This window comes from Mercenaria mercenaria, chromosome 14, assembly GCF_021730395.1.
Source record: "Mercenaria mercenaria strain notata chromosome 14, MADL_Memer_1, whole genome shotgun sequence".
NCBI classification, from domain to species: Eukaryota; Metazoa; Mollusca; class Bivalvia; order Venerida; family Veneridae; genus Mercenaria; species Mercenaria mercenaria.
Window position 1 is genome coordinate 51,570,955 of NC_069374.1, and position 23,707 is coordinate 51,594,661.

The following is a 23,707-nucleotide window of genomic DNA, read 5'->3' on the forward strand; positions in this document are numbered from 1 at the left end:
CTTCTGTCCATAAAATTTAAAACAAGTATTTAACGAAGTTGGCATAAAATCTCTTTGTTTCAAAAACAACAGTAATTTCTTGGAAGGAGATGAATTCCTGGATTTCAAATGCTAAATTTCTAAACTGGACTGGTCTGTCATTCAGTCTGGGCAGTACCGCTTCTTATTCAAGGGGGTGTTCACTAAAAATTTACTGACTGAATAGCCCAAAGTGCAGACCATGATCATCCTGCACAAACATGCAGGCTGATCTTGGTCTGCACTGGTTGCAAAGGCAAAAACACTTGCTGCCAGCAGGCTAAAGGTTAAATGATTCAGGCTGGGCTGAAGAAAATTGTGCAATATCACATGAAAACTGACAAAAGCGAATTCCTTGTCATGACAATAATGAAGGAAATTTAATGCTTCTGCATGATCTGTTCTTACATAATAGTTCACATTAATTTTACGTATAATGCAGGCCCTCTAAATAGTAAAGCTTGTGGAAAAAAAAGGACAATTTCATTTTATTAAGTTGTTTCAAGTTTAAAGGGCTTATCTTAACTACAGTCCAACCTGTATTAAGCAGACAGCCAAGGGAGAAAAACAATGTGGCTACCTAAAACAGGTGGCTGCTTCAGACAAGTTTTAATTAAAAGTTTGTTGACTGTTTGATAAAGACAATTAAACTGCTTTATACAGGTGACCGCTGAGACAGGTTCAAATGTATAAACAAAACATCTATTCCTTTAAGGGAGTTTCTGCCTTTTTAAGACCCCAATAAAAAGGGGGTTCAGCTGTACTACTCTGAATGCACTTACTGTACCATTGGTGTTCTTCTAATAAAAAGAAGGACTTCCTACTTTTGAGTTGAACCAATTAACAGAACATGAAGGCATAATTATTTTGGAGAAAAAAAAAACAAGCAGTTAATAAGAATATTAAATTTTATTCTACTTTCAGTTAGATGAGAGCACTGACACAATGGGAGATGTATCAGCTGATCAAGAACAGTTTCAAGATGCTAACGAATCACTGAAACTTGACCTTGGTGCAAGCAAGGTAATGTGATAGGATTATTGCTTTAATATCTGTTTATATATTCAGCAAATATTTAAATAGTTCTCTCCCTTTTTTTTTTCATTAAAAAGCCATTATTTGAGTTGTTAAAAGATTCCTTTTAAGCTTGTTGTCAGCATCAACAGATCTTTGCCCATTTTCTTACATGTGTTCAACTCGGACACCTGCTTAAATGCTGGTTACAATTTGTTAATTGTAAAAAATTGTGTTTCAGAGTCAATCAGGGCCTTAAGTTAATTTTGATTTAAAGCCACACAAATACAGAAGGAAGACAGCTTTTTAATTAAATTAATGTAAATAATAGCTGAAGGGTAATCATTTATATCATAATATGTATATAATTTATAAAGAAAAATATCGTTTTTATCAAAGTTTCTTCTGCCTATAGGATGTACAATACGAGGACAGTAACAGCAGCAGTAGCAGCCTGGAAGAAATCATAGCAGTAAGTCTTGCACAATTCATTCAACTTAAATATGAGCCGTGCCATGAGAAAACCAACATAGTGGGTTTGCGACCAGCATGGATCCAGACCAGCCTGCGCATCCGCGCAGTCTGGTCAGGATCCATGCTGTTTGCTAACAGTTTCTCCAATTCCAACAGGCTTTAAAAGCCAACAGCATGGAGCCTGACCAGACTGCGCGGATGCGCAGGCTGGTCTGGACCCATGCTGGTCGCAAAGCCACTATGTTGGTTTTCCCATGGCACGGCTCAATTATATACTTATACACAGTAAATGGTGGCACAATATCATTTCTTATGATATCGATCTTGCCCTTTACAAGTTTTCTGTATTTCTGTTGGTCGAGAGATATCACATAATGGCTTGATATTCCATATTGTGTTAGTTACCGATCATTAGTTATAGTCAGATGATGATTTTGACAAAATGATGGCATAGTCAGTTCTAGTGGATTATAAAAGTTCTGCAAATACTGAAATATACAGTAGTCAGCAAAATGAAATCTGCACCGGGTTAGGTTGTCAAACTATGGAACATTATACTTACTGCCGGCATATTCATACCGGTCTCCAACAATCTGAGTAGGTCCAAACCTTAAGCCTGCTGGTGGCAAATGGCCTTTGCAACCAGTGCAGATCAGCTTAAGTTCGCCCTTTTTGGACAAAGTATTTCACTTGGGAAAGACCGGAGTAACCATTGCCGGGACATGATCGGACAACTAGATATTTTTCCCCGCCAGATTTTAGCATAGCAACAAATGTTTCAGTTTCAGATATACAAAAAGTCAGCTGAACGACAGACTGATAAGAGGTTAAATGACAAAAATATACATGTCATGTTTCCTATAGCTTACAGAGGAAACCATAAGCCCTTTGATCTGCTCATCAATTTTTAATGAAGTATAGCCAACAGCCTTACAGTGTCTCTGTTAGCATGGCGTCATTCTGTATATGAAATACAAGCCGTTGACATGTAACGCTGTATTGATTATCACATCTAAAATGCATCCAATGCCATTTTACAGTCTTTTAATGAGGATAAAAAGCAACTGTAAGCAGGGCGACATCTCAATCAGATACAAATGACAAGGATAATATTGTTAACATCATTTGATACAGTAACTCTTAATTTTTGTTGCGCCTTCTATGATTTCATTCAAATGAAAGAGCCAACAGTGACATTGGTATATTTGAAAAAAGTTTACTGTTTTGGGATAAATCAAAATACCGCTCACTCAGGCTTTGATGGCTTTAGCACCAGGGATCACCTGACTTGATTTGTTTTTTTATTTCTGTTGGGTTTAAGTTCGTCACGCTGACACAAGTTTAGGTCATATGGCATCTTTCCAGCTGTACATGGTGGAAGAAGACTATAGGTTCCCCTCTGGGCAATATTTCATTATGAACGGGCACCTAGGTAGAACCACCAACCTTCAGTAAACCAGATGGATGACTTCCTCACATGAAGAATTCTACACTAAGAGTGAGGCTTGAACCCCTATTGGTGAGGAGAAAGTGATTTGAAGTCAGCGACTAAATTAACCACTCGGCCACGGAGGCCCACAGGACTCACTTGTTTACCAACTGTTTTCCTAATATTTTCCATTTTGTTTACTTGAAACTCTGGATACCGCAAGTGATTGGTGTTTTCCTGTATGTCAGAAATTGTACATCTTTCTTCACGAATTTATATCAGCAGAAGCCCATGGGTAAGGGTATTTCAGCTCTGGGCTTTAAACACAGTACAAGTGCTCCTGCAGACATTTACATATGAAAAATAAGAAGCATTGTTGCTTTCTTTGCATAAATTTTGAAATCTTTTATCTTACCGTTTAAAGGCGTATGCTAGAATTCCCTGTATATGAGATGGGCGAAAATTTTCCCAATAACAGAATTTCTTTAAACTTTGGATATTGAAGGACAATCATCTAAGAAACAAAAATATGCAATAAAAATCATAGGTCACCGGTATTGAAAAAGAGTTATCTGCCCTTGAAAACATCATTTTTGGGGGAAATGCCGTTTTCAAGGGCATATAACTCTTTTTCGAATGCGGTGACCTATGATTTTTATTGCATTTTTTGTTTCTTAGATGATTGTCCTTCAATATCCAAAGTTTGAAGAAATTCTGTTATTGGGAAAATTTTCGCACCAAATTCTAGCATACGTCCTTAAAATTATTTTCCTTAACATTATCCAAAGAGAGGTAATTATGGGGAGCTGCATACCCACTTGGTGATGTCATTTGATTTAGATTTTTATATCATAGCATTTTTTTTAATTTTGCATTTTTTACTGGACTGTACAAACTAAAAAATACTATTCACTAATTAATAAACAAAAACAGACCTTTAAAAGTGCTTCGCAGATAAAAGAGAATGGTCAGTTAGACTTAAGTAGATATTAGATGCAAACATAATCAAGATATTCTCAGTTAACTTTAATTCAGTAAAATACAGTAAAAACTGTTACAGTTCTTGAGAATTCTGTTTGTTGACAATATACAGCACTCAAAAAAGTGCATTAATAGCACATAAATTGTTAAATCAACCCAGAGAATGTGTTTTGTTTAACAAAAATAGATATTAAAAAGTTTATGATGAACTCCCTCTATGCTATTGATGTCTGGGTCAAAGAAGGCACATTTAAGCAGCTTACAGGACTTATATGATAATATTATTAATAAATGTGTTTTCAACCTGACAAATGATCAATAATAAATATGACAATTTATGAAGAAGATAACCAGATTAACAGTTCAGAAGGGTTTACCACACATAATGCTTACATGCTTAATGCTTATATTCGATGGTGCTATCTTAACCTTTAGCCTGCTGGTGGCAAGTGATTCTGCCTTTAGCGACCAGTGCAGACCAAAATCTGTGCAGGCTGATCATGGTCTGCACTGTTTACTGTTCAGTCAGTAAATTTTCACTGAACACCCCTTCAAATAGTAAATGGTACTGCCCAAACTGAATGATGGACCAGGTTATTTTAGAAAAGTAGCATGGTAAAGGTTAAAGAATATATAGTAAATTAAGTTTCCTGAAAACAGCTCAACCTTCCTTGTCCAAAAATTTTAATAAGTACAGGCATTTAATGAATGGGTATGAAATACTGCAAAACAGAAACCCAATTTTTGTTTTTCTTTACAACAATGGCTATTTATTGAACATACCTAATATTTTGATTATACAAGACAGTTGAAACAAATATACATTTATTCTGGCCTAACGCTCATACTGCAGTGCATTGAAAATCCATACCTAGACAAAAGAATTAAATAACTCAAATTGATTTGGTATCCCTAGGAGACATTTAATGACAGTAGAATATTACCATTAAGTTGATATTTTAGTTGCCAGAACGATTTTGGTACCCTTATATTCTTTTAAACAGGTTGCAGGAATAAGTTTTATGTGCAGTTATTCAATATAATAGACTGTTAATTGATATACCTTTGATGCACAGTGAGTAAGGCAGATACAGAGTTACACCTTAAATAGAGGGCATCTGAACCAATACAATGTATTGACCCGGGACTCTTGTACTCACAACGTGTTGCTCTAATTAAGATAGAGGTAATTGTATTTGCTGTTTGGTTTTATCCCTGTTGAGCCAATATAAGGAAATCTATCAATTCCTATGAACAATTGCTACATGTATGGGGCTGTTACACGTCCTGCGAGCTATTGTAAAAGATAGGAGTCGAGATTAACGACTGCTAATCAATATTTTGTAAAGGTAATATATATTGAGACTGAAGGACGTACTGATAGGGAGTTAAAAATCTGGCCTTCTGCCACAGAGCAGCTTTTTAAAAAATTTGAATATCAGACTGGTGCAGTGTTTGCAAAATTTATTGAATGATTATCAAGACTGGTTATCTAAAGAGTTTATCCAGGTGAGAATACCTACAAAACAAATTGACATTGTATATACATGATGAGCGCACTTGAACTGTTTGCCTGACTAAGCATGTAAATACAGATTACATTATCAAAAATTGGAAGTATTGAAAATCTCCTCTTGAGTCCTCCATTGAATTACCTTTAAATCAATTTGACATGGAATAATAACGTATTGCTTTTTAAATGTGCAGAAGATGAAAGCATTTGGATAACTTCATTTTTTTCCTACAAAAACATGGATAAAGACAAAGAGGATACAAATGACAGTGACAAAGGTCAAGGGTCAGAGGATGAAGAAAGTGAAGAAATTGAAGAGGTTCTGGAAGGGGTTGTGTCTCAAGATGAAGAAAGTGGAGGGAGTGGTGAGCCATTGATGGTTTTGGAAAAACTAAATGGAAACACAGAAAAAGATCAAAAAGTTCCCCAAGAAGATAATGATGAAAATAAAAAAAATCTAAGTTTTTCCACTGAGGATTCAGAAAGTTCAACTATCAGTGAGAAACAATATTCTGAACAGAAAGAAACTGACCTAGGTCACATCGGTCAACATGACACCTTGCAGTCAGCTGATGACCCAATAATTAGTGACGAAGACGATAGTGATAGAATAGAGTTGGAGAACAAACTTACCAAATCTAATCTGAAAGAGGTTGTGAGTGATACAGATATATCTGAAATTGTGATGCAAGATCCTGCATCTGATCGAGAAATTCTTGACAAAGAAGAGGAAGGAAAGGATGATGCAAGTGAAGAGAATGTTAACAGTGTAAGTGATGACAATGAGTTGAATGTGTCAATGGATCATTACATGGAGTTTCCAACAGTTATGCAGAACAGAGGCGCTGTTTTAGTACCGAATGGAGCTTACAATATTGCAAACGGAGCTTACAATATAGCGACAACAGTTCCATCTAGTACACCAAACAGATCTGCAGACACTGATGATATACTTAATGCTGTTTATGACAGAGAATCAGTGGTAAGCGACATAACTGAACCTAATATTGCCGAGACAGAATCCAGCAATGAACCTGGCTACAGCCGATACGACAGCTTGAGGTCAAAGTACACAAGGCCGAGGCCACCACCTCACAGACCAGAGGATCCTTCCCTGACCTACCTACCAGCAAGAGGGGTCAGAAGTTATGCCCCATTCTTGAAGTCCTCCCCGCTTGCTGGAATGTACGTGGAAAATGAACAAGTAAGGTTATTCAGTCTACCAAAAATAATTATTCAGCACTTCAAATATTATGCCCACTTAGACCAAGTGCATGATAATTGCCAAAAAAATATTCTTATCCACTTATTGTCTTAAATAAGCTATGGTAAAAAGAATTCTTGAACAAGATCCAAATATCTTAAGGATATACTATAATACTACTATCAATACAATACTTTACAACTAAAAACAAGTCAACAATTTAACTGAAAAAATTTAGACTGGTATTCTGTGATTTTGTGATTGATTTTCAGTGAATTTTCAAAATGAAAGTGAAAATACCAAATTTACAGGTTTACTGACTGAAACTGACTCTGATCAGAAAAAACGAGTAAGCATGCTGAAATGTTTAAACAATAAAGAATATTGAATATCTCAAAATTTCTTTGCATGAGGCAATCAATCTTAAATGAGAGAATAAATTGTAACATTTCTGAGCAACAACAAAGTATCAATAACACTAGGAGTAGGTGGACAAATACACAGAGGCACAGCTCACAATTAACACCCAAATCAATACCAGAAGCAATTTGCTTTAACAAACAGTTGTCTGATCAGGTATTCAAAATTCATTTGTCTTTAAATTCAAAGCATTTGAATTCAAGGACAACTAACATTTTGTCAATATCAAATTGATCGTCTTAGTTATTTTTTTTTTCAAGGACAGGTAAAATTTTACAAGGACAACCAGGTCCTCTAAAATTTTACAAACTGTTTGGATTCAAGGATAACTAAAATTTTAGAAAATGAAATTATTTGTATTTGAATTCAAGTGCAACAGTTAAAAATTACAAAATGATACTGTCCGTTTTTAAATGTGATGATAATTAAAACTGTACCAAATCAAATTATCTGTCTCTGAAATTTTGAACACAACTAAACTGAGGGACAACTAAAATAATGAAATATTTTGTCTTTAAAATTTTCAAGGACAGACAAACCTTACATTGAAGTAATCTTTTGATTGAACAAAGACAAATTAAATTTTACAAAATGGAATTTGTCTTTAAATTGTCAAGGACAAATGTAATTCTGACAAGGCAGTCTGAAAGACTGCTAAATCCCCCGCCACTGCAATGGATAGTGAAAGGGTAAAACCTTTGATTTTAGCTGTGACCTTGACCTTGAACTGACATGGCTGACTCATGAATTCTGCACAACGTCTTGATGAGGTGATCATTTGACCAAAGTTTCATGAAAATCCTTCAAGGGGTTTAGGAGATACAGAGCTGAAACCTTTGACCTTCAGTTGTGACCTTGACCTTGAGTTGACATGGCTGACTCATAAGTTCTTGATGAGGTGATCATTTGACCCAAGTTTGATGAAAATCCTTCAAGGGGTTAAGGAGATACAGAGTGGACACCAAATGGAAGGCTTAAACCTTCGACCCTTAGTTGTGACCTTGACCTTGAGCTGGCATGGTTGACTCATAATTTCTGCACATCGTTCTGATGAGGTAATCATTTGACCCAAGTTTTATAAAATTCCTTCAAGGGGTTTAGGAGATATAGAGCGGACACGAAATGGAAGGCTCAAACCTTTGACCTTCAGTTGTGACCTTGACCTTGAGACGACATGGCTGACTCATAAGTTCTGCACATCGCCTTGATGAGGTGATCGTTTGACCCAAGTTTGATGAAAATCCTTCAAGGGGTTTAGGAGATATACAGCGGACACAAAATGGAAGGTTCAAACCTTTGACCACAAGTTGTGACCTTGACCTTGAGCCGGCATGACTGACTCATGGGTTCTGCATATCATCTTGATGAGGTGATCATTTGACCCATGTTTTATAAAATTCCTTCAAGGGGTTTAAGAGATATAGAGCGGACACAAAATGGAAGGCTCAAACCTTTGACCTTGAGTTGTGACCTTGACCTTGAGCCGGCATGGCTGACTCATGGGTTCTGCACATCGTCTTGATGAGGTGATCATTTGACCCAAGTTTTATAAAATTCCTTTAAGGGGTTTAGGAGATATAGAGCGGACACAAAATGGCAGGCTCAAACCTTTGACCTTGAGTTGTGACCTTGACCTTGAACCGACAAGGCTGACTCATGGGTTCTGCACATCATCTTGATGAGGTGATCATTTGACCCAAGTTTCATGAAAATCCTTCAAGGGGTTTAGGAGATATGGACCGGACACGATTTTGTTACGGACGGAAGGATGAACGCAACCATTCCTATAATCCCTCCGCCACGGCAGGGGATTAAAAAATCAAATGCACATGTGCAGTCTTTAAATTCAAACTATCATATATTCTGTAACTGACGCCCTCCCTTTAATAAATGTACCCTTCCCAAATATTTTCCTTTTTTTAATTTAGGTTGTAAGTGAATACCATGATTAAAGTAGAGCTACAACTGTAAGAAGTTGGATTCAAGTTTAAAAGCACTAAAAAATGTTGAAATTTTTTCAGGGCTTTAATACTTAGCCTTATATTTTGAGAAAAAAAATTCAAACACCACCAAATCATAGAAAGGAAGGGTTGTTTCACATGAAAATTGAACAGCATATAAAACATGTATATTATAACACTACAAAACAAGTGTCAGTATACTGATATACACATGGAATTCCAGAAAAAGACTGCATAATGGGGCCACAAGTTCTGACAGTCATGCACCTTTAGAAACTCACCATTTTCACAGAACTGTTACATAATTATCTTCATTTTGATGCATTTACAATAATGCCCCAGTGTTCAAATTTCATATTACTAATGGAACACTGTTTTCAGCAATTGTTTATTTCTATTTCTTTACAAATGGCATTCATTTTTAAAGGGGAACAACTTTTTCAGAATATTTAAAGTATCCATCATAAGGGACTGAATGGCGGAACATGCAATGGGCAGGTATAGATTGTTGGTAAAAATGTTATTTGTTTACCAAATACTTCTGCATTTTGATATTCTTTAATAACGGTAAACGGTTAATATCCGGTTCTGAAAATCATATACCAAGTTAAAGTATATTCTCATATAAATGAGCCGTGCCATATGAGAAAACCAACATAGTGGGTTTGGGACCAGCATGGATCCAGACCAGCCTGCGCATCCGCTCAGTCTGGTCCGGATCCATGCTGTTCGCTAACAGTTTCTCCAATAGGCTTTAAAAGTGAACAGCATGGATCCTGACCTGACTGCGTGGATGCACAGGCTGGTCTGGATCCATGCTGGTCCCAAACCCACTATGTTGGTTTTCTCATGGCATGGCTCAAATAGTGAATTGTCTGAATGATTAGTCCACATTCTGGGCAATCCTATATACATGTACTTTAAATAAGCTCACACCAAGCTAATGCCGGATATCAATCTAATTAATATACGTGATTGTGTTAATTAATAATTAACCAACATGTTTCATAGTAATTTAAGTAAATGGGAAGACTTCATAATACTATTTTCTTCGTACATGTAAATTTGTGTGTTCGTAAAGAAAAAGTACAGTTTATTCATTGATTTGTTTTTGTTCACCATATTTTCTGAACTATATTAAGGTATTGATCAAAGCTTTGTGACAGTTGCAAACTTGAAATTTCAATTATATCCAAATGATTTGCTGCTGCTGCAGATACTACATCTTTTGAAATCAACATCATTACACTCCCTGCAATTACCCAAAGCATGCAATTGAACAGGTTCAAGTTAAAAGCTGCACCATGAGAAAACCAACATAGTGCATTTGTGACCAGCATGGATCCAGACCAGCCAGCGCATCCGCACAGTCTGGTCAGGATCCATGCTGTTCACTTACAGTTTCTCTAATTGCAATAAGGTCTGAAAGCGAACAGCATGGATCCTGACAAGACTGCGCGGATGCGCTGCCTAGTCTGGATCCATGCTGGTCGCGAATGCACTATCATGTTGGTTTTCTCACAGTGCGGCTCAAATAGACAACTGCTGTGAAAGATTCTGAGCAGTGCGTCTAATGGTTGAGGTGTCGGCTGCATAAGCTAACGGTCACGGGTTTGAATGTCTCTTGGGTCATGACCACACTTTCTTACATGACACACTCACAGTACTACCTTTTCCTGGAAGTAACTTTAGAATGTTTCGATTTGCTTGAATTTTTCATCACAAATTTTTATTGAGCTTCAATATATTAGTATAAATTAAAGATTCTGTTATTTTAAGTACTCCATTTTATGTTTTGATACAAAAGACTGAAGATGCATCTATGGAGAGTTGGACTGTCACTACATGATTTTTTGTCAGAACTAATCAAAAATAATTTTTAACAATCTTGAACTACTTACTCTTTTAACAATAACATGCAGAATTGATGGAACTTGGGAGTGGTGCCCTTTAAACCAAGAATCAGTGAAAATGCTATATATACTGACAATGTGGAATTACTAAATTCATCTTGTTTTCTAATCTGACTGCTTTTATAAAGGGAAATTAATTTACTATTTTTATAACCTTTTTACTATATGGCTACTGAGAATTACTAGCTGCTACCAATAGTACAATATTACTGATATTGCCTAACGGACTGTTGTGATACTCCTGATAATTGCTTAACACCTACCCCGCTTAATTTCTAAAATGAACTTACCCATCTTTCAATTCGGACAGTACCATCAACTGTTAAGTGGGGTGCATATCAAAAAAAATCTGACTGAATGGAGAACAGTGCAGATCTTGATCAGACTGCATGGATGTGCAGCCTGATCATGATCTACACTGGTTGCAAAGGCAGAATCAATCATGTCCAGCATAATAAGGGTTAATGGCTAGGTCCATAATTATTTTTTTTTTTTAAATTCAAATAACACTAAATCACAAAAGGAAGAGTTGTTTAGTATGAAATCTGAACAGCATATATAAAACACAAAAAGTACCCTAGAAAATGAATATCAATTTTTTGATCTGTGCATTTGAATTCCAGAAAAAAGGATGCATAAAGGGCTTTACTTTCAAATAGTTCAGTGCCTTTGATAACTAACCATTTTCAAAGAACTGTTGCATATCTTCATTTTGTTTGGTTTTTTTTGCTTACAAATATTAACAACTTTATTAAGATAACATGTGCCACTTAAATTCTAATGATTTTATATTGCCTTAATATTTTAATTTATTGTTGCACCTCTGTTCTACTTGAGACACATTAAGTTTCAAAACTTTCAAGCAATCTTGTTGTTTCACTGAAAGCTAGTAAGATGCATGACATTGTGTTTCATTTAAACAATAATCATTTGAATTCTTTTTATTATGAGAAAGTCAGTAAAAAGTACCAAATGAACCTTTTGACTTCAGTTCACATTTCTGAACAAATTTATTCGGACAACAACATAAATGTACATAACTAGCTGTTCAAATTTCATCTATTTTCATTGGCCATAATCAAATCACTATGTGGTCAACAATATAAAAAAATTTAAATGTAACTGTTGATGTTTTAGTATTGAATATCGATCAAAAACGCATAAACATTGGAAAAAAAATTTCTGCCGAGTCAGCATACATTTCCTTTGTTAGCTTTTGGCTCAACTATTTGATTTTTTTTCAATTAGTAGAGCTTTCATTCTCACTTTTATCACTTAAGAAATGCATGTTAGCAGGTTTATCACATGATATTGTACTGAATGCTTTTTAACTCTTCATAAGTCTCAGACATCATAAAATGACCATTCTGAGCCAGGTTCCACATCTTCGACTTGCAGTTTATAAAATAAGCCAAGTTATAAAATTTTGGTAAAGCTTATGTCAAGCATACTGCCATTTCATAGCAATTTCTTACAACCAGAGTGTTATTTCAAATATAGGGATGAAGGGGCAAATGATATGAATGTGGCGACTTGTACACACTCAACCGTGGTGGCCCCAACAACTCACATAAATATACAACACATTAGCGTAATTGTCCCAACTCAAACTTGCTGTCAGCAACCGACTTTCAAATAACTTAAAGTTGCACCCAGAAGCCATACTCAAATTTTACAAGTAATCATGTTTAACTTAGTTGCCAATATTGGCAGCAACAACATTTACACAGTAATATTCAAACTTGTTTGTGAATAAATTTTTTTTTTCCTTTTCTCATTAATTTTCTAATCAACTTAAACCTTACCTAAATGCAAAAGAACCAAGTTTTCTTTTTTTTTTCATGTGGCTTAAATAAAACAGCGAGTCCCTAGAGCAAAAAACATAAATTAATTGGAACTGGTGATCAATAACTAATCAAATCTTTTTACAATTGGTTCAATGTCCCTGTATAGAAACCTCAAACAATAAATAAAGAATAAAAACAGCACTAACAAGGAAATTGCAAGATTGGTATAACTGCGGCAGTTAAAGGCTTCCTTTAAATAAGTATTGATATTTATTCTGTGATCAAATTAATGAAAGGTGAAAAGAAAAGAAAGAAAATTACAGTAACTTTCTGACGTTATATGCATATATTTGAAGAAAAGACAGGATATTACAATGATATATGGTAAATTAAGAAAATATTCCGGTTGCATAATAGAGCATGAATGACTATTTCAATGTTACATAAGAATTAATTTCTATATTACTGACAGTTTTTCATTTGCTGAAGAATACTAATGAACGCAGCTTTTTACTTAATCAATCTAGTTATTAATTTCACCTGAATAGCAAAAATTAGAACTACTACAATTGCATCTAACAGTTTAGCAAAGCCTTATCAGTTAAAGGGAAATAACTCAATTCAAACTACTGAAAAAGTCGAGGAAAAATTGTTGACAAAGGCTAAGCATTACTAACCCTATTACTGAAACACTGTTGTTGCAAATAATGACAGCTTGCTTCTATTTTTAACAAATTATGTTTAACAGTCACACAACATGATTGTATATTTTTTTATTTGGTAAAATAATCTAATAACTGCACAAATTTGATGATCAGATAAACAACACAGGCTTGCTGTTAGAAAGTTGTGGCCTGTGTTGTCAACACACACATAAGCCTCTCTGTGGAGACTGCTGTAAAACACAAATTTATTGGCAGGGCTTGAGCTAGGAGGTGACTTGAGCAAAATAGTCGCTCTGGAGCTCCCCGCTTCACTTAAATCTGACATCAAAGCGAAATTCAAGCCACCCGATTTTTCATCATTACCATTATCAGTCTGTTGACATTTTGTAAGCTTGTCAACTTGACTTAAATACAAGATGACATAATTTAACCTCTGCCTACTTCAACTTATGCAGAACTTTCCCGAGAAGTGCGAAGGAGGTTACGTCACTTTGTGTTGTTGTTTTGTTAAACCAAGCAGAAGGGATTGACATTACATTAACTTATAAATTACCTTTTGTGTTTTGAAAAGTACCTTACCTCGAATGATTTCATCAAATTGGTCAGAATAATTAATACTACCTTCCTGTCAGCACAAATCTGGTAAGAAATACTAGACAAAACTGCTGTCAGCAACATAAGTTTGTCAGCAAAGCATACTACACAATTCTCTTGATCTGACAAAACACAACATTGCTGTCAGCAACATGAGTTTGTTAGCAAAGTTCTCTTGATCTGACAAAACACAACATTGCTGTCAGCAACATGAGTTTGTCAGCAAAGTTATCTTGTTCTGACAAAACACAGCCTTGCTGTCAGCAACATGAGTTTGTCAGCAAAGCATACAACACAATCCTCTTGTTCTGACAAAACAACATTGCTGTCAGCAACACGAGTTTGTCAGCAGTTATCTTGTTCTGACAAAACACAACCTTGCTGTCAGCAACATGAGTTTATAAGTAAAGCATACAACACAATTTTCTTACAACACAACCCTAGTTGTTTGTTTGTTAGCAAGGTATTCAAACCAAGTATGTTCATCGGACAAAATTCAGCAACAGAAGTTTAATAGTAAAAAACCCAAAAAAAACACAAGCTTGCTGTCAGCACCACAAAAGAACCACACATATACAAGTCAGCTATATGATACACTGAATGAATTCTTACCTTCCATATTAGAAACTTGATGCCTGCATTTATCTCTGGTTCAAAGTTGGCAAGGAAATTTGTCTGGAAATGAAAATTAAGTTTTTATATTAGATACAACAAGAGTGCTAGAATGTCACAATATACACCCGTCATAGCAAATTTCTTTACACTAGCACCTGTATCTGAAAATGGAATTTTAATTCTGTGGTTGTGTAGTAATGATTGTAATAAGTCCACAAAAAAGATACCTTAAAATACACCTAACATTTGAAAGTAACATCTATGTTGTACCACAGAAAAGTGGTCTTGGTTTTTCCCTACTGTCAATTATAAAAAAAGTTACAAAAAAATTCTCATGACGGTGTACAATTGTGCCAAGGTACATCAAAATCCCTCCATGCATGAAGAAGAAATGCTCCAAACAATGTCATTCTTGTACCTGACCTTTGGCCTCTAAGTGTGACCTTGACCTTAGACCTAGGGACCTGGTTCTTGCGCATGACACTCCGTCTCATGGTGTTGAACATTTGTGCCAAGTTACATCAAAATCCCTTCATGCATGAAGAATACATGCTCTGGACAAAGTCTGTGGACACCGCCTGCCCGCCAAACAGGCATATAAAAAGTTAAAGAAAGGTAACAAAGTGGAGGTAGGAAGCCTGTATAAGAATATTACACAGTGCACACTTTAGAAGTGTGAAGATTTGCAATCATAGCCGTGAATTTAAGGTCTGAAACTACGGTTTTTGTCCGAATTGGCAAAAGCGGAAGGCTTTCCTTTAATACTCTATTCATAATTCCTGCAGAAGTTACTTGTCTGAAACAATAATTACTTGTCCCATACAACAGAACAAGTGCTAATTTCACAGACTGTGAAAATTGCGTAAATTCTGTCAATGTGATCAAATAAAGCTATACATGGAAACCTTTCAATTTTCCATCATCATTCAAAATGCATCACTGCAATAATTTATTAATCGTAATAAAAGCCCTTGCATCAGTAAATGAAATAGGTTTTGCACAGACGTTTAAAACTGGCAATAGTTTTTCACTATGAAATTCATGTATCTAACATAAGTTACAAAATTTGTTATAGTCGTTCTTGGATATCACTACATGTATTTAATACACAGGCTGATTGCCCCTGGGTTTGAGGATAATATAACATGGCACATTGAAATCTTTGACTCTAAATTGAAGTGGTGAGAACATTAATTTTTCACACAATTATACAAATTATTTCAAAAGTTGAAAAACTTACCTGTTGGTATTTGAAGAGTTTAGAAAACTGTAGCTTTGTCAATGAGACAATTTCACCATCAAGTTCTGCAGCATCAAGCTGGAATAGACAACAACAAGTTTTTTTTCTAAATTATTATATAGGCAGTGGCTACAGAACCAGAATCGGTTCCCTAACCAAAGTACCATGCATAGGCTAGGGAACTGGAATTTTATTTCTATGCATAAAGCTGCTGAAATTCACTATTTATTTATTTTGGTAAGTATCATGTATATTATTATCTAAATTAATTTTTATCATGCCCTTGCATTAATCTGCGTTTACTGTGTCTCTTTAAGTGTACTCGATCGCCACATACTGTCTGCCATATCCAAATGAAACTGGTAATAGTTTTTCACTATAAAATTCGTATTTAACATATTATGTTAAATAAGTAACAAAATTTGTTATAGTTGTTCTTGGATATCACTATTTGATATCACAGGCCAAAAAGCTATAAAAAATGTTAAATAAGTAACAAATTTTGTTACAGTTGTTCTTGGATATCACTATTGGTATTACAGGCCAAAGAGCTATAAAAATAAACAGATCAGCAACTTGAAAGGCATAAAGAGCCAATCTCGCCAACATCATGTGGGAACTGAATGAGATCTCGTTTTACCGGTGTATGAAACAGACAGTAGAAGGATAAAAGTTTTTGTCTTGAAAAACTTTCTATTAGACCTTTGTTTACAGGGCTTTTTTTCCCTATAAATCTACCTCCGGTAAAAGGAGGTAATCCCAATTCCAAAAAGTATGTTTATTCCCAAAGTTGAATTTAAAATTCCCAAATGATTATACCTTTTAGGGTTTTTGCTGTTTTAAGATAGTTTTGCTAATTTGTATGACTGTATATTTATGTAAATTATAATACTGTGAACAATTACTGAAATGCAATTTATTAATATTTCACACAAAAACACATTTATCACATTTATATAGATTTTTGGTAATTTGCAAATTTTCCCAATTAAGACAATTTCCGACAGCTTTTTCCCAATTCCACTGGTGTCAGTGGCATTCCCAAATTGATGAAAAAAAGGCCTGGTTTATAATGATCCTTTTTAATCTTATTAGTATTTTTTACAAATGGGAAAGGAATGAATTTATGATTGGAAATCTGAGAAATCAACAGTTTTCGTTTGAAAATTGGACCTGATTCGGTTTACAGGGCACTTGTTTGGCCGTTTTTGGGGCTGAATATGGGCCCCATTCCCCTATTAATATAATATGTTTTCTCCCCTTTCTCTGAAGAAAATTCCCCTGATAATAGGTTGTTTGACACATCTAGGTATGCACTCACTTTCAAGTTATATTATAGTGCCTGAAAGGAAGAATGCTGCAATAAAGTTACATTAGCTAGAAATTATTGATAACATCATTAATAAGTGTGAAAAGTAGTAACATATATATGACCAAAAACTTTGAAATTCCCTTTTTGTCTTAAAACGACGAAAAATTCCCCTTCCTGAGGGTATGGACTATGGGTACCTGTCCCCAAAGTTGTCTCGTGCCCTGGTTTATTATGCCAGTTTGCGCCAGTGTTACACTTTAATAGGCATCTGTTGATTTGATCATTCAAGATTGATCTAGTCGGTATGCTTCAAATTTGCTACTTCAATAAGGGAACGAGCTGACATGTCAAATCAATATTTATTTATTGTCGGAGATATTTAAATAAATATTGATTTGACATGTCCTTACGAGAGATAAGCGGATGTTACCAATATGTGTATTTAAGACTTCTTTGCTCAGGCTGATTGTCCCTGGGTGGCTGCAAAATGTCAGAAATTTAAAAGCAGCCACTTGCCGACATTAAGCTTGTCTACATGATGCTGACTGACATCTTTTGGCCCCAGCATTCTATAAATACTGATCATTATTCGCTATTTTGGAAATCAAACGCTTTGGTAGGACCTATCTGCAGGGAATATTTTTTCTTCCGCACCGTAAAAGTACAGTTTTGTCTAAGTGTCTGTGTAGTTAGCGAAAAACATTCTTTATAATCTTCATAATCTGAAGGACGCCATATCAATTGAAAAAAATCCAATATAAAAATTATGCCTTACGAAATGATAAATAATGAAATACCTGGCTAACACGAAGTGCAACATTTGGGACGTCGGCCATTTGTTTACCTTCGTTAAAATGCTGATGTAACAAGCGATATGATTGGACAACACAGTATAAACCAATTAAGTTCAAGTTTACAAAAACGTCATAGTGCGGGGAAAACGAAAAAAAAAAGGTCACTTCACTACATACGAAAGTGATCACTTTACAACAAATTCAGTTAAGGGTGGAGCACATATCTTAGAACCGGGCACGCATATGTCTTAGGGTTTAAAATTATGACATAAACTGTTTTAAAGTCTGTTCCACCTATTGCGTTTACCTCGTTTCTGAATTATCAGTATCGGTAAAATCGTCCAAAAAACCATATTTATATACCATACATCAATATCTCTAGACCTTTTTTTCATTTTTTCAATAAAGTGTATTTTAAAGATATAATCTTGGATTTTTCTTTTTTCCCCATAGACCGTAATGCTATATGACGTTACGCCGACTTTCCAATATGGCGGCGCCCGTAGCGCAATAAACTAGGGGTTAACTCAAAACGCCCGAGTTAATATTTGAAAAGACTGTTTTTGTTATCATAATATGTTAATTCTTGGGGAAATTCAGGCCACCTCAACATGAAAATAAATAAATAAATAAGAAAATAGAAAGAAACAAATACAAAAGAACAAGGACATTCTAAAAAGAAAAACAAATGTGCGTGCGAACGTCTCGATATTTTAGTAACACATGGGCATTTTCCTTATGTCATGTTTTCTGTCGTTGAAAGAAAATTATATATAACTTGACTTCAGTGGATGTGACCTAAATAGATATTACCTCTCGGAAGTATCTTTATGGATTTAGTTAATAAAAGTGAGAACTAAACTTCGGAGTCCGTCAGGATATTCCCTTTCAACACGTAGCATTACTGAATTTGAACGGACAGGGCAAGGAAAAAAACTATTTTAAACATAAAAGGGTTAGATGTCTACAACTCGAAATATTTGCGTTAAAATAAATTCATACATACAAAAACCATCGTGACCGTTTAGAATTACAAATATCGGGTTTTCCTAAATAATCTTGTTAATATTTCTGTATTTTTAAGTTATATTTAGGACCCAGATCTAACAAAGAAATATCAGTTTATGTAAATGTTCCACTGAAACACCAAATTTTAAACTCTGACCAGTGAGTATTCGGAAAACATGCAGAAAAATAATAACTTAAAAAGATTTTTTCTTTAAGACTCCATAATTATGTTGCATGTAAAATCCTTTAGTCACCACTGTGGATAAAAAATGTAGAACGGACAATAGCCTCTTTTTCAAAGGTAACAATTTAACGTTTTGTATTGTTATTATTAAAATAACATTTAATAGCAACATTGGATAATCATATCCATTTCGATCCGTATCTTGCACATGTTTGCCCTCAAAAACGGAGAGTATATGAGCTTGTAAGACTACGAGATGTACAGGGATATATTAAACATTGTTCAGCTGGCAAATAATTTTTTGTCCGCCAGAATAAGTGAAAAGTCTTTTTGTGATTCAACTTGTCGTCCTTTTTGAAGTTTAACGCATAATCAAAATATTAAAATTTTCCACAAGAAAATTTTCATAAACATATAGTCACCGTCGTACAGAAACGAAATTCATTCACGCTCAGAATCGCACATTTTCATTTGGTAAACTTACAGAATAATTCAAGATAACGTTCTATAATAAAATCAGAATCGTTTCTGTTGATAAAAAAACCATGACGGCAACATGAAACTTTATGCTAATGAACCGGTGAAGCGCAATAAAAACACGTGCACTTTTCCCCCCAAAATTAGGAACGGATAACATAAAACACATAACAAGTACATATACATAGAGATATTAATTCCCGGGAACTGCACGGCAAAAAGCCTGTATGATTATTTGACATACATTTTGCATGAGCAAAACTGTCCTTTTTAATCATCTTCAGCCCGATTTAGGCCCCCGACGTGCATGCTTTTATTTCGGTTTAGGTTTCGGCGTATATATGAAAACCTTCGTCAGCTATAAAGCATTCTGTTTTTTTCAGGTTCAGGTTCGGTATGCATAGTTATGTTAAATCTCTCTCTCTCTAAGTTCATTACATTAGAACAGTATGTTTCTATAATCTTTGGACTATTTGCGTTGCATCAAATTCTTATGTAAATGCTCTCTCAAATGGACTTTTCTGTTACTTCTATGGAAAAACTTCTTGTTTTAATTAAAAGTGCGGGGAACGACGGGGAGTGGTGGAGGGGGGGGGGGACAAACAAAATACGTGCTGTACACCATATTTGTAGGTGTCCTTCAGGTCCCGCTTCTCCTACGCCTATGTTACACTTTCTGCTTATCATTTTGGACATTCTATTATATTTTCTTCGATCGCGCGCCTCGTCACGTGCCAATTATGATACACGTGTGAGCACAGGCCGACAAAAAAAGAATTATTAATTGGTCTCCGTGGACTTTATCAACAAGACTTTGTGCCAGAGACAATAATTAATCTGTGCTCGTTTAATCCAGCAGAAAACTGAAGTGACGTAACACTTGCGACGACAGAAATGTACGATATATAAAAATAATGAACAGGAACAAAAAGAAAATATCAAACCTTTGTTAAAAACCCTGACTGGCAGTTTTAAGAATAATGTAAGAGTAAAGTAAAACTTTAACGGAAAAAAGTTTCAGCTCACATTACCGTTAATTATTCATGAATGATCTGAAAATAGTATTTGAATGTTTAGATCTGTTTCTGGACATCGTAGCTCCGGTGGACAATAAAAGTTGATAAAATGATAGTTCGGGGATATATTTCATAATTGAAATCGGCGGTTATAAATAACAATATTCTACGCTCTATGACTTCTCTCTGAGTCAAATATAAATCTGACATAATAATTATAATAATAATGATGATAATAATAATTTAATAAACAGAGAGAATGTGTTCGCGATCCGATTTCGCTTTTAAAGAAATCTAAATTAGCAGCCTTCGGATCAAGAGTAAGTCACAGGTTTAAAAAGAGATGCTTTCATATAGGCCTAAACAGCAAAATTATAATTAAAAAAACAGATAGGTTGATGAAATGATAAGCAATTAAGCATTTTTAAACATATATTTCAAAAAGTAAAGTTTAATTCTAGCGTAATGTACGTCAAGATGTCTATCTTCTATCGGCTGATTGTGTATCTACACCTGTGTAATTCTTCCCTAGTGCGCCTCGAATAAATCTGCATATTGCCAGCAATACTACGTCATTTATCTTATACGTCATAAGTTTCTTTCGGAGAAAAAGAAGCATTACACAAACGATATTTTTCTTTTTTAGCTCACCTGTCACAAAGTGGCAAGGTGAGCTTTTGTGATCGCTTTCAGTTCACTCAATGCATCTAGAGGCCATATTTTTCATGGGATCTGTATGAAAGTTTGTCTGAATGTTTATCTTGATGATATCTAGGTCATGTTCGAAACTGGGTCATGTGCGGTCAAAATCTAGGTCAGTAGGTCTAAAAATAGAAAAACCTTGTGACCTCTCTAGAGGCCACATATTTCATGAGATCTTCATGAAAATTGGTCAGAATGTTCACCTTGATAATATCTAGCTCAAGTCTGAAAGTGGGTCATGTGCGGTCAAAAACTAGGTCAGTAGGTCAAATAATAGAAAAACCTTGTGACCTCTCTAGAGGTCATATTTTTCATGGGATCTATATGAAAATTGGTCTGAATGTTCATCTTGATGATATATAGGTCAAGTTTGAAAATGGGTCACGTGCCATCAAAAACTAGGTCAGTAGGTCAAATATTAGAAAAACCTTGTGACCTCTCTAAAGGCCATATTTTTCATGGGATCTGTATGAAAATTGGTCTGAATGTTCATCTTGATGATATCTAGGTCAAGTTCGAAACAGGGTTATGTGCGGTCAAAAACTAGGTCATTATGTCTAAAAATAGAAAAACCTTGTGACCTCTCTAGAGACCATACTTGTGAATGGATCTCCATAAGAATTGGTCAGAATGTTCATTCTGACGATATCTAGGTCAAGTTTGAAACTGGGTCACGTGCCCTAAAAAATTAGGTCAGTAGGTCAAATAATAAAAAAAACCTTGTGACCTCTCTAGAGGCCATACTTTTCACGGGATCTGTATGAAAGTTGGTCTGAATGTTCACCTTGATGATATCTAGGTCAAGTTTGAAACTGGGTCAACTGCGGTCAAAAACTAGGTCAGTAGGTCTAAAATTATTAAAATCTTTTGACCTCTCTAGAGACCATATTTTTCAATGGATCTTCATGAAAATTGGTCAGAATTTTTATCTTGATAATATCTAGGTCAAGTTCAAAACTGGGTCACATGAGCTCAAAAACTAAGTCACTATGTCAAATAATAGAAAAAACGACGTCATACTCAAAACTGGGTCATGTGGGAAGAGGTGAGCGATTCAGGACCATCATGGTCCTCTTGTTTTCTTTGTGCAATTGTCTCGTTCTTTCGTTCTCGTCATAACGACAGAACGACAGAACGACATACTAGTATTGCTCCGTGTGCCTGCGTGTGCACTGTTTCGTTGGCTTGTTCCATCGCCTTTAAACAGAAATTCCATTGTTTCCGCCGTTATGATACAATTTACGAAGGAGTTGGTTTGTTTCTTGTGACCATAGCTTACCACTGAGTAGAATTTTTTTTGACTTCTTTGAGGAATATATTTCAAAGATGTCTGGGTCAATGGCGGCTGTAAACTGTATTAATGTTCTGTGAACTTAACATGCGCCGCAAGACATTCTACCCCACCCCGTCAAAATGCACTTACCCATTTTCTTTTAGAATATTTATAGGAAATAAGCAGGGTTAGAACATCTTTTGGCCTTAAAAGAATACAATGATTTCTATCACGAGATTCTGTTAACTACGAACTTGTTCACGTCAGTTATTCTATATTTTGCGTCTCCTAGCCTCTATAGTTTATTTATGTCATGGCAATGATAACCACAATCTGGCTAACTAGCCGTCTCTAAACACAAATGACCAACACAGTAATGGATTGAAAAGGTCTGGCAGACGTTTTTTTTTTAAGTCTAGAAAATATAAGTAAAACAAGACTAGAAAATCATACTGATTAAAAACAAGTTTATGATGCAGGAGCTGTGAAGTCAGTGTTAGTTTTTAAACCGCATTCTGTTCAGCTTCACACTTGGCAGGAAAACAATCTTCGAATTTGGTGCTTTTCTTCATAGTTCTTTTTCATTTTGTGCGTATGCAACACTGGAACTTTTTGTGATTGTAATGAAAGGGAAATAACCTACAGGTGCTATGAACGTCTTGTGGTACCGGCTGTTTTAATTTATACGCTGGGGTAAAGTCACTCGAGCGACTGGGATCGATCACTGTCTGATTGATTTTTACATTGAGTGGAACGTAATTTTGGCAGGCGATTGACAGGTATGATTTTTTGATAATTTAATCATTGTTTTAAACTGTTCAACATTTTAATCTTTGATCATTCACAATATCAGTGAGCAGTTAACAGCGGACAGAAACATTTAAAAGTTAAGTTTTGTTACTGTTCCGTTTTTAGCAAATTCGTGACTTTATTTGAGTGTATTTTTCGCTTAAAAGGCAAATACATATCTCTTTTGTATTGATCCGGTAAACACAGAACATGTTTAAAATTTATAACCTCTATTTCTATTGTCCAAAATATCTCATCGTTTATTTACTTTGTAAATGCGCAGTCATGAAGTTTTGTTTTACGGCAAACTTGGCATATTTGGGC

At 35.1% G+C, this 23,707-nt stretch overlaps 1 protein-coding gene across 1 annotated transcript in view; it reads left to right on the forward strand.

Annotated features, from left to right (window-relative positions):
- The first annotated feature begins 5,652 nt into the window (after window positions 1–5,652).
- Window positions 5,653–23,707, forward strand: part of LOC123527489 (rootletin-like) — a 119,020-nt gene continuing 100,965 nt past the window's right edge. The window contains exon 1 of the mRNA XM_053522623.1: window positions 5,653–6,633. Coding sequence (XP_053378598.1) covers window positions 5,668–6,633 — 966 coding nt within the window. The 5' untranslated portion in view covers window positions 5,653–5,667. The remainder of the gene's footprint in view (window positions 6,634–23,707) is intronic.